At 37.5% G+C, this 12,597-nt stretch overlaps 1 protein-coding gene across 2 annotated transcripts in view; it reads left to right on the forward strand.

The window, feature by feature from the left end:
- The window catches only part of DYNC2H1 (dynein cytoplasmic 2 heavy chain 1), a 395,644-nt gene that overhangs the window by 120,631 nt on the left and 262,416 nt on the right, over nucleotides 1–12,597 (forward strand). For both annotated transcript variants that reach the window (XM_070384345.1, XM_005887860.3), the window contains exons 52-55: nucleotides 1,298–1,440; nucleotides 7,421–7,505; nucleotides 8,984–9,138; nucleotides 10,851–10,988. In XM_070384345.1, the coding sequence (XP_070240446.1) occupies nucleotides 1,298–1,440; nucleotides 7,421–7,505; nucleotides 8,984–9,138; nucleotides 10,851–10,988 (521 nt within the window). The remainder of the gene's footprint in view (nucleotides 1–1,297; nucleotides 1,441–7,420; nucleotides 7,506–8,983; nucleotides 9,139–10,850; nucleotides 10,989–12,597) is intronic.

The raw sequence follows: 12,597 nt of genomic DNA on the forward strand, positions 1-12,597 counted from the left end.
CTGGGCCCCTCACTGCTCTCAGCTTTCTGCTCCATGTCACCTCTTCATGATTTTTTTTTAAAATACTTTTAGATTTATAGAAAAGTTGCAAAGATGGTCGGGGGAGTCCCTGTGTAGCCTTCACCCAGCTTCCCCTCATGTTGGCATCGTACTGTGACAGCTGCAGTACATTTGTCCAGCAGAGAAATCAATGTCGGTTCAGTGCTATTGGCTTCCCTTGTGGCTCAGCTGGTAAAGAATCCGCCTGGAATGTGGGAGATCTGGGTTCCATCTCTGGGTTGGGAAGGTCTCCTGGAGAAGGGAAAGGCTACCCACTCCGGTGTTCGGGCGTGGAGAATTCCATGGACTGTATAGTCCATGAGGTTGCAAAGAGCCGTACATGACTGAGTGCCTTTCACTTCACTTCACATGCTGTAGTTTCTTTGAAACTAAAGAAACATATTATTATAGAAGCAGTTTTGTGTACTGCTAAAATTGGGAAGTAAAAAATAAGGTAATAGTGACACCACCCAGGCACTGCTATTACAGTGATCATCTTTATTTTTCTACAAGAACATTTATCATTGATGAAACAAAGAAAGTTGTTAAAGAGCTACCTTCCCTTCTCTCTCCTTTAAGTTTAGAGGGAATTTCTACCACACCTTTAAGAAACAGACCATCTCAATGCTATTTTAAAAACTACTTCAGAACATAGAAAATAAAGGAGAGTTTCTAAATCCCTTCTTATGAAGGGAAAATGATATTAACATTGAAATTGGAAAAATATTTCTCCTAAAGGAAAACCAGAGATCAGTTTTGCTTCTGAATATTGAAACAAAAATCCTAAAAAGGAAAAAATTATTTAGTAGAATCCAGTATGACATTTGAAAAGTAACAGCAATATCATATCTTTTGGGGATATTTTATCCCACCTTGCACAAACATAGCACATATATGTGCATTGCAGGCGTGCTTATCCGTTCAGTCGTGTGCAACTCTTTGTGACCCTTTGGACTATATAGCCTGCCGCGCTTCTCTGTCCATGGGGTTTTTCAGGTGAGAATAGTGGAATGGGTTGCTGTTTCCTTCTCCAGGGTATTTTCCCAAGCAGGGGATCGATCACGAATCTCTTGTCTCCTGCATTGCAGGCAGATTTTTCACTTAGGGTATAACTCTGTTTCATAGCTTGCTCTTTTGTTAAAGAGCTTCTGCCATCCAGTTTCAGAAAATTTTAATTTCATAAAACAAGACCATGTATGGATTTCTTCAAATATTGTTATTGTAATATTCCATGACTCTATTTATCCTATTTTTTTAGGAGTGCAACAAAACTTGCATATTGTTTTGATAATGGATTCTGCAAATTTAAACTTCATAATAAACTGTGAGAGCAATCCTGCTTTGCATAAGAAGTGCCAGGTGTTGTGGATGGAGGCTTGGTCAGATAGCAGTATGAAGAAAGTAAGTTTAATGTTTAAATACGGAAATAAAAAATAAGCACATTTTCTTTTTAAGACACCAAGGACTTCCCTGGTGGCTCAGATGGTAAAGCATCTGCCTACAATGTGGGAGACCCGGTTCAATCCCTGGGTTGGGAAGATCTCTGGAGAAGGAAATGGCAACCCACTCCAGTATTCTTGGCTGGAAAATCCCATGGATGGAGGAGCCTGTTAGGCTGCAGTCCATGGGGTCGCAAAGAATCAGACAGGATGGAGCGACTTCACTTTCACTTTCAGTTTCTTTTTAAAGTTACTAATTGTTACAATTTCCCCTTGGTGTTTATTGTAATCCTTAATTGTGGTGCTGAGCATCTCTCATATATTTGAAAATAACTGTCTTTTCTTCATACTCTTGTACTTGACAGATTAGTTGACTACAAAATTTTAGGTGTAAGATTATGTTCTTAATTAAGGACCACAGAGATGTTTATTATATTTAAAAATTTTTATAAATTTAATTACTTAGTCCATTATAGACTAGCTTATGATTAAATATCACAGCAATAATTTTAGCAGTTGTTTCAATTAAAGTTTAGGTGCCTTTTAAAAAAATTTGTCATTGTTATGATATATGTTTGGAGGGGTATGAGTTTAAAGTGTGAACTCAAAAACTATCTCAACTGGAAGCCTTTTACATTGCTTCATTTGAATAAATAATAATTTTCAATATTGTCTCCTTGAATGATGCTCATATTTCCAATCATTGATTTATTTTTGTATAGTAGATGTGCAAACTATTGCCTATCATGATTCAGAGAAGGAAGCGCAATTTGAGGTAATAGACAACATTTTACAGTTGAGATGATCCTTTAAATAGATTTTAGTAAGTAGATAGAGGAAAGTTATTCCAGTCTGAAGAGGCTACATGAACAAGAGGTATTCATTAAGAAGCAGTAATTATTGGATACTTAATATGTGTCACTCTTTTATATACTGGGGATATAGCAGAGAAAAGAGAGACACAAGTCCCTGCCTCATGGAGTTTACATTCTTTTGGGGGATATTTGGAGGGAAAGCTTTCTACAGGAAGAATCTGAGATGAGAGCAGGCCTGGTGATTTGAGGGCCAGTTCATTTGTAACAGAGTGATCAAGGCAGAGAGTAGTTGCAGATGAGGTTGGGGGATTAAGAGAACAGTTAGGGTGGGGCTTTGGATGCTATTATAAGGATTTCAACTTTTCTGGAAACCAGTAAGGGTCTCCTTGGAGGCTTGGGAGCAAAACTGTTCTGATGTTTTATGGGATTACACTGCCTTCTGTTTGAAAATAGACTGTAGAAGACCAGGAGGAAGCAGTTATAAAGCTATTGAAGTAACCTTGGAGAGAGACAAGGATGACTTGTCTCAGGATATAGTGGTAGAGGTGGTGAGAACTGGTAGATACTCGGTATGTTTTGCAGTAGAAATGATAGGGTTTGCTGACAGATTGTAATAAGTTATTAGGGGAAGCGAGGAGTTGAGGATACCTGCCAGTCTGTTGGCTTGAGCTCCTGGAAAGACTGGAATACCTGTCAGTTGAAGGGAGACTATGAGAGGAACATTTTGAGAAGAGAAGATGAAGCTTTCAGTTTTAGATCTATTAAATATGAGGTGTGTCGGACATCCGAGTTGGAAGATTGAGAAGTTCAGGGGAAAAGGTCAGGCATACAGGCAAAATTGTCGGAATTATCAGAGTTTAAGTGGCATTTAAAGCTTTGAGAACAAATCCTACTAAAGGATTGAATGTTGGCAGAAAGCGGAGATATCCAAAGGCTGACCTCTGGGGCACTTTCAGCATTAAGAGGCTGAGATGAACAAGAACCAGCAAAGGATACTGAGAAGGAACCGCTAGGGAAATAGGAAAACAGGAGTTGCGAGTACAAGTGAAGCCTGGAAGCCAAGTGAAAACAGCATTCTGAAGGAGCAAGGAAGGGTGAACACATGGAAGTCCATGAGGGTTGGAAAGTGATCATTAGGTTTAGCAACTTGTGTCCCTTAGTGACTTTAATGAAGCAGTTTCAGTTAGTAGTGGAAAAAAAATACTGTAATGAAATGTGTTTTGGAAAGAATGAGAAGAGTGGAGAGTGAATATAGTCACCTCTTTTGAAGAATTTTGTTATAAAGTGGAAGATAAAAATGGATCAGTAACTGTAGGAAGTGGGAATAAAATAGTTTTTTTCTTTAAAAAAATTTTTTTAAGATGGGATAAACTGGAGCATACTCATATGCCATTGGGAATGCAAGAAAGGAAACAAAACATATATTTTATATGAAAGAGCAGGAATTGCTGGAGCAGTGTCCTTGGGTCTAGACACCATGTGGGCCTATTACACAAATGAGAGGATTGAGGACAAGCCTTTGCTTGGGCTTCCCTGTGGCTCGGCTGGTAAAGAATTTGCCTGCAATGCAGGAGACCTGGGTTCTGATCCCTGGGTTGGGAAGATCTCCTGGAGAAGGAAAAGGCTACCTACTCCAGTATTCTGGCCTGGAGAATTCCACGGACTGTATAGTCCATGGGGTCACAAAGAGTCGGACACAACAGAGCGACTGTCACTTCACTTTTCTTGGAGAATGGAAGCATCATCTGTAGCAACAGGAAAGGAAGCAGAGTACAGGGGTCTGCGTAAAGCAGGTGGGCAGGAGTAGCATTGGGAAGTTTTAGACATTTCTGGTTGTTTCTGTTTTCTGAGTGAAATCGGAACTAAGATTAATCACTTGAGAGAAAAGTTGAGGGAAGAGATTTTGGAATCTTGAAGAGATGTAAGAGGATGTGCAAAATAGTGTTTTGGAAGAGGGAAGGAGTGAAAGGCTTAGGAGAATGGAATATGATATAGCTAGATAGCATTATGGGTTCACATGAGGCTAATGATTGTAAAGTTCAGCTGAGGCCATTCAGTGTAGTTGTGTGCTTTTTCTCCAGTCACGTGTGCACTCAGGGTTACAGACCTGCAATAGTGGTGACCTGCATTTAAGCAGGATTGGGGCTTTGCTTTGCTACTTGAGTGTGTGCCAAAGAATGTTCAAACTACCACGCAATTGCACTCATCTCACACGCTAGCAAAGTAATGCTCAAAATTCTCCAGGTGAGGCTTCAGCAGTACATGAACTGTGAACTTCCAGATGTACAAGCTGAATTTAGAAAAGGCAGAGGAACCAGAGATCAAATTGCCAATGTCTGCTGGATCATCAAAAAAGCAAGAGAGTTCCAGAAAAACATCTACTTCTTTTTACTGATTACGCCAAAGCCTTTGACTGTAAATCACAATAAGCTGTGGAAAATTCTTCAAGAGATGGGATTACCAGACCACCTGACCTGCCTCCTGAGAAATCTGAACGCAGGTCAGGAAGCAACAGTTAGAACTGGACATGGAACAACAGACTGGTTCCAAATAGGGAAAGGAGTACATCAAGGCTGTATATTGTCACCCTGCTTATTTAACTTATATGCAGATTACATCATGCAAAATGCCAGGCTGGATGAAGCACAAGCTGGAATCAAGATTGCTGGGAGAAATATTAATGACCTCAGATATGCAGATGGCACCACCCTTATGGCAGAAAGTGAAGAGGAACTAAAGAGCCTCTTGATGAAAGTGAAAGAGGAGAGTGAAAAAGCTGGCTTAAAACTCAGCATTCAAAAAGCTAAGATCATGGTGTCCGGTCCCATCACTTCATGGCAAATAGTTGGGGAAACAATGGAAACCGTGAGAGACTTTATTTTTTGGGGGCTCCAAAATCACTGCAGGTGGTGACTCTAGCCATGAAATTAAAAGACATTTGCTCCTTGGAAGAAAAAGCTATGACAAACCTAGATGGCATATTAAAAAGCAGAGACATTACTTTGCCAACAAAGGTCCGTCTAGTCAAAGCTATGGTTTTTCCAGTAGTCATGTATGGATGTGAGAGTTGGACTATAAAAAGAAAGCTGAGCGTAGAAGAATTGACACTTTAAATGTGATGTTGGGGAAGACTCTTGAGAGTCTCTTTAACTACAGTAGTAGTTCAACTAACTACTCTTGAACTACAAGGAGATCCAACCAGTCCATCCTAAAGAAATCAGTCCTGAATATTCATTGGAAGGACTTATGTTGAAGCTCAAGCTCCAATACTTTGGTCACCTGATGTGAAGAACTGACTCATTGGAAAAGACCCTGATTCTGGGAAAGGCAGGAGGAGAAGGGGGTGACAGAGGATGAGATGGTTGGATGGCATCACCAATTCAATGGACATGAGTTTGAGCAAGCTCCAAGAGTTGGTGATGGGCAGGGAAGCCTGGCGTGCTGCAGTCCATGGGGTTGCAAAGAGTTGGACACGACTGAGCAACTGAAATGACTGACTGACTAAGTACGACAAAGTAGGGGAAGGCCAAGGAAGCTGAGGAGTTATGGTAGGAAGACGGTGGATGACAGTATCAAGGTTGTTGAATGAATAGACTGCAGGTCTTGGTGAAATTTGAGGATTATTTGCATTGCAAAAGGAATGAGCTGGTTAGACAGGAATGTAATGGTAAAAGAGGGGGATGTTTGCAAGTGAGATTATGAAATGGTTGCAGTTATTGTTAATGACAAGGTATTAGGATGTGACCATTTGACATGGTAGGGGAGAATGGCTGGGGAAAAGGTGATAGATAACAGAAGGAGGAGAATTCAAGGAATTGAGAGGTCAAGGTATTAGTAAGAATGAATAGTGTTAATATACTCATTCAACTCCAAAGTGCTGTTTTTATCTCCTGGGAGGTAGAGTGGAAGCAAAGTGGAATGTGGTTGAAACCAGGCAAGAAAACTTTCCTAATGTGGTATATTATTTAGGGATAGATTCTTTCCCACCCTTCCCAGCTTTATTGAGGTATAATTGACACATAAAAATTGTATGTGTTTAAGGTGTACATCATGTTTTTGTTTATTTTATGTTGTGAAATGATTAGCACAATCAAGCTAACTGACCTAAGGGATAGAGTATTTTAAAGAAAGTGAGTTTCCAAAGAAATGTTCATTGATTTAAAAGTGTGTGTTTAAAATATTCTCTCAGTTGCTTCAGTATATTTTCAGAAATCAGTGAAAGTATTTGAGAAAAAAAAATATTCTTTGGCTCAAGAATCATGGCACTTTCAAACTCTCCACTAGTTAAGGGATCTTCTGTCTTAATGTTTTGTTCAGTCTGAGAAGAAAAAGATGCTTTTTGACCTAATTACCTGGATTACTTGCACTTGTTCTTATTAGGCATGTGAACTGTATCAGGTGAAATAAGTTGGAGGTTTTTGGTTTAATTTTAAAATTTTGGAGTTCTACTTAGTTTTTGTTCCCCAGAAATAGGGTTTAAAATTTTTTTAATATAGTTTAATATCTGTTCATTACTTAATTTTCTTATTTGTGATAGTGGCAAAAATCTTGCCATGACTACACAATAGACAGTTTTTAGCATTATCAATTATGTTGATATTAATTATGAAATTATTTTCATTTATTTTGATTAATTATGATTAATTATGAAATTATTTTTATTTATTCATTTATTTCCTTATTTCTCATTTAAGAAATCTAAGAATCCTTCCTGTTCCTTTATGTCATGAAGGCATTTTAGTAGTTTGATACCAAATAAAACATTTAATTTTATTACTTTGTGATTTTAAATGGTATCTGTGATTATTCTCTAATTCAATCAAAATGGTTATTTTCTTCATTTCATAAAGTCTAATCATTTTTCAAGTGAGATGCTGAAGCTTTTCCTGTGTGCTATTAATTTCCAGTCAATGGTTGATACATGTGTCAAAAGTATCAACTAGGAAATGTTTTCTGAAGACTGATGTACTATTTTTTTTTTTCTTAGTCTGGAAGGAATCCTAGAAGAAAAGTCCAACTGATACTTTTTATGTGTTGTGTTAAGTGTTTTTATACCTCTGATACTGAATTTACTTAAACTTTTTTCATACTGAATTGAAGTTTAAAGAAATGCTCTTCCTGTTTTAGATACCTGAAATGTTACTCAGTGAAATGGGTGGTGATGAAAGATATAGTGACAAAAAAAGAAAAGAAGAAAAGAAAAAGAAATCAGGTAGTATTTTGATGAAATTGATTTTACCTGGTTGTTATTGATGAAATAATTGCCGTTTTCTAATGTCGTAAGGTAATCAGGGTCAGTAATGAAGAGCCTTCCATGTCCTGTTACAGAAGGAATTTGGATTCTGACTTCTTAGTGATTTGGGATAATTGACAAGTTTTTGTTAGAGATGTAACGAGAGTCTTGTTTTAGAAAGAGAAGTCTCTGCATCCACCTGTTTTTTCAGATATTAGAAATAGAATGGTGTACAGAGAAACAGGGGTTCTATAGACCAGTATAGAAGGCTATGCCTTCTAATCTAAGAGGAAGGAATGGACTTGGGTGGTATTAGGAGGTAATCTCAGAGAAGGCAATGGCACCCTACTCCAGTACTCTTGTCTGGAAAATCCCATGGATGGAGGAGCCTGGTGGGCTGCAGTCCATGGGGTCTCTAAGAGTCAGACACGACTGAGCGACTTCCCTTTCACTTTTCACTTTCATGCATTGGAGAAGGAAATGGCAACCCACTCCAGTGTTCTTGCCTGGAGAATCCCAGGGACGGGGGAGCCTGGTGGGCTGCCGTCTATGGGGTCTCCCAGAGTTGGACACGACTGAAGCGACTTAGCAGCAGCAGCAGGAGGTAATCTAAAGAGGATTTGGTTATATAACGGCTGCTGTATGCAAGGAAGAAGAAGGATGCAAGAATATTTCTCAGGGTTCTGCTTGGAAAAATTTATTAGAAGTTGATTTTGTTCAGTTGGGTAGAGGATACAGACGGGAATAGGTTGAGACAACAAAGAGGGAGATAATTGTGTTTGGTCGTGTATATATCGGCTTCCCAGGTGGCTCAAGTAATAAAGGATGTGCCAGCCGGTATAGGTGATGTGGGTTTGATCCCTGGGTCAGAAGATTCCCTGGAGAGAAAATGGCAGCCCAATCCAATATTCTTACCTGGAAAATTCCATGAACAGAGGAGCCTGGTGGGCTACTACTGTCCATGGGTTTGCAAAGAGTTGAACATGACTGAGCGACTGAGCACATATGTGTATATTGAATCTAACGAGAGCTTAATTTTTTGACTTTTGAAGCCCTGTTTCTTCCCATGTACATAGGAGGGGATAGGTGTTATTTGGTTTGGTATATCTTTTCCACTCATACAGCTTTTAGTAAGCTTACTTTCAGACTACATGTTATGTAGTCCCAATTAATTGACATGGGAAACTGTAGATTTATCTTTCTTGCAGCAATAAAACTTGTCAGGGGAAATACAGGGAAAGGTATATACATACAGTTGAAGTGTAGAGACCACGGGAAAAAATAATGCAAATTAATAAGAAAAATGGAAGCTATGCATGGATACCTAGGAATAACTGTTCACCTTTAAGCAAATATATTATCTCATAATTTCATTGAGTAGAAAAAGATAGTTAAGTTTATTTTCTGTAATTCTTAATGGACTATACTTACATTGTCGTTTTTTTTCCTCTTTCTAGTTGATCCTGAGTTTCTAAAATCTTTTTTATTAATCCATGAGTCTTGTAAAGCATATGGTGCCACACCAAGCCGATACATGACCTTTTTACGTGTGTATTCTGCCATTAGTAGCAGCAAGAAAGAGGAATTATTAAAAAGACAAAGTCATTTGCAGGTACATTATTGGTGATCTAAAGTTATTTTATTTATGTGTAGGGGACAAGGATTATGTAAATCACAATGCCATAAATAAATATTGTACTGTATTAAATATCCTGGAAAACTGTCTCACCTATCTGTATTGCCCACTGGATTATAGTAATGGTTTTGTATTTTTTTTGGTTGAATAATTATTTCTTTTCTTCACCACGCATGTTATTTGTGTGCTTTTGATAGCTTTTGATAGCTTATTGTGCTGGCTTTAAATGTCTTTTTCACATGAACTTATTTTAGAAATCAGACATGCCTATTATTAATTAAAATATAATATATAATATTATGTTTTATAGTAGACTATATAATTATATTTTATAAACATTCTTAAAAGTATATTTTATTATATATATTTCATTATTATGTATAATTTATTATATTCTTATTTATGTCACTTACTACATTTGGAACTCTTTGTATTTCTATTATTGTAGAGCTTCAGCTTAAGTGCGCTGTTAGAATGCTAGCCTCAGATTCTGTCAGAGAGCATTCCTTCTCCAGAGTTCTTGCTTCCCTTTGTAAGGGTAGGAAACCAGGAACATTAATTGACAGAGTTATCTTTATCCTTCTTTCTACTGATTTACTTTCATTTATATTAAGCCACTAACTGCACATGCTTTGGAGAGTTAGTTTCCTGATTTAGTTCTCTATTGTATTTGAGGTAAATAAATTTACTGAGTTATAGCTTTATTGGGTCAATGTCGTGTGTACATTAGATAAAATGCTAATGTCAAGAACCAGCATGATGCCTGTCGTCTGTGCTGTGCTCAATAAATACTGTTTGAAGTGAAGTGAAGTCGCTCAGTCGTGTCCGACTCTTTGCGACCCCATGGACTGTAGCCTACCAGGCTCCTCTGTCCAAGGGATTTTCCAGGCAAGACTACTGGAGTGGGTTGCCATTTTCTTGTCCAGGGGATTTTCCCGACCTAGGGATCGAACCAGGTCTCCCACATTGTAGGCAGAAGCTTTACTGTCTGAGCCACCAAGTTTACATTCCCTTTTTTTGCCATTGCTATCTTTCTTCTGATTTGTTCTGTGACAAAAATGCAGTTGTATTGAAGAACAGAGAGAATATTTTTCATGTTCATTCCTTGGATTATTGATGGACAGTGGAATGGAGTGTTCTAATGGCCAGACCAGGGTCACCACTCCCACCCCGCCACCCTGCCCAAAGAATAGCCGAAGCATTTGGAGTGATTGCTAATCAGCACCCTATGTAAGGCAGTCTCTTGTAAAATAGTTGGATAATAGACAAGCAAAACCAAGGCATGTCCAGTATAAAAAGAGTGGTCCCTGAGGTGCTTTTGTTCAATTAATGAGACTGAAAAATTAGAAAGGTTTACTGTTTTTTTTTTTATTTTCTTTCCTGTCTAATGCAGTTGAGTAAAACCCCACTGGTTAAGCTAATTAATATGTGTTAATGTATTCAGCTTTACTGTGATGCTTTAAGATCCATTTTTCTCTAAAGCCTTTGTGAAGTCTTTTTTTACATCTTAATGGTAAACAGTTGACTAAATTGTTATAATGAGCAATAAGAAAAAGCCCAAGTTCACTTGCAGATGTGGTATTTGTACACATTTGTATTTTTTTCATTCATTCTTACAGACTTTGTTTACCCTTATGTATATAACATTCTTATTCTTTTAATATTGTCGGTCTCTTCTATTAATGTAGGCTGGTGTATCTAAACTAAATGAAGCTAAAGCTCTTGTGGCTGAATTGAACAGAACAGCTGGAGAACAAAGTGTATTACTTAAAACTAAGCAAGATGAAGCAGATGCTGCTCTTCAAGAGATCACAGTATCAATGCAGGTAACATTTAGAGGAAGCACAGAGATGCAAACAATAGGAAGGCCATTTATACCTGGTTGTCGTTCACTGAAAAATAACGATTTTACTTAAGTGGATTTAAAAAGTATTGCTTGTCTATATTGAATAGACTGATAGTATTGTGTACTTGAACTTTTGGAAAGAGTGTATTATTTTCCCATATTGTTTAAAATCACAACTGTAGTCTCCTCAGTTGTTTATACACTAATTTATCTAAATCCTATAAAATACAAAAGTATAAACATTTTGATTGGTATAGATTTGTCTGTAACTGCTTTTGTTTACCCTCTGTTAGTTAATATTTTCTTTTATTTTTCTTAATATTATCTCCTTCAGGCTTCAAGCCTGTTTTTTATATTCTTAGGATTTATAAAATGTCTTTATTCATTCTGTTTATACTTTCATGATATTTTTAATATTTTGATTGTATCTTCTTTTTACATTGCCTTTCTTTGGTTGAACCATCACAAGAGAGATTTCTCTGCATTCTTTATTGCCAGGGTATTTTTTTTTTTTTAATTATTTTTTAATTGAAGGATAATTGCTTTACAGAATTTTGCTGTTTTCTGTCAAACCTCAACATGAATCAGCCATAGGTACATATATATCCCCTCCCTTTTGAACCATCCCTTCCCTCTAGGTAGATATAGAGCCCTGTTTGAGTTTCCTGAGCCATACAGCAAATTCCCATTGGCTATCTATTTAAATGTGGAAATGTAAGTTTCCACGTTACTCTTTCCCTACATCTCACCCTCTCCTTATCTCTCCCCGTGTCCATAAGTCTATTCTCTATGTCTCCTTCTCCATTGCTGCCCTGTAAGTAAATTCTTCAGTACCATTTTTCTCGATTCCGCATGTGTGTGTTAGAATACGATATTCATCTTTCTCTTTCTGACTCACTTCACTCTGTATAATAGGTTCTAGGTTCATTCACCTCATTAGAACTGACTAAAATTCGTTCCTTTTTATGGCTGAATATTCCACTGTGTATATGTACCACAACTTCTTTATGCATTCATCTTTCGGTGGACATCTAGGTTGCTTCCATGTTCTAGCTATTGTAAATAGTGCTGCAATGAACAATGGGATACAAGTCTTTTTCAATTTGTTTTCTTCAGGGAGTGGGATTGCTGGGTCATATGGTGGTTTTATTCCTGACTTTTTAAGGAATCTCCATACCATCTTCCATAGTGGCTGTATTAATTTGCATTCCCACCAACAATGCAAGAGCGTTCCCTTTTCTCCACACCTTCTCCAGCATTTATTCTTTGTAGACTTTCTGATGATGGACATTCTGACTGGTGTGAGGTGATATCTCATTGTAATTTTGATTTGCATTTCTCTAATAATAAGCCATGTTAAGCATCTTTCCATTTGTTTGTTAGCCACCTGTATGTCTTCTTTGGAGAAATATGTTTAGGTCTTTTTCCCACTTTTTGATTGGGTTGTTTGTTTTTCTGGTATTGAGTTGTGTGAGCTGCTTTTATATTTTGGAAATTAATCTTTTGTCAGTTGTTTCATTTGCTATTATTTTCTCTCAGCCTGAGGGTTGTCTTTTCACCTTACTTATAGTTTCCTTTGCTGTGCCAAA

The sequence above is a fragment of the Bos mutus genome, chromosome 15 (assembly GCF_027580195.1).
Source record: "Bos mutus isolate GX-2022 chromosome 15, NWIPB_WYAK_1.1, whole genome shotgun sequence".
Classification (NCBI taxonomy): domain Eukaryota; kingdom Metazoa; phylum Chordata; class Mammalia; order Artiodactyla; family Bovidae; genus Bos; species Bos mutus.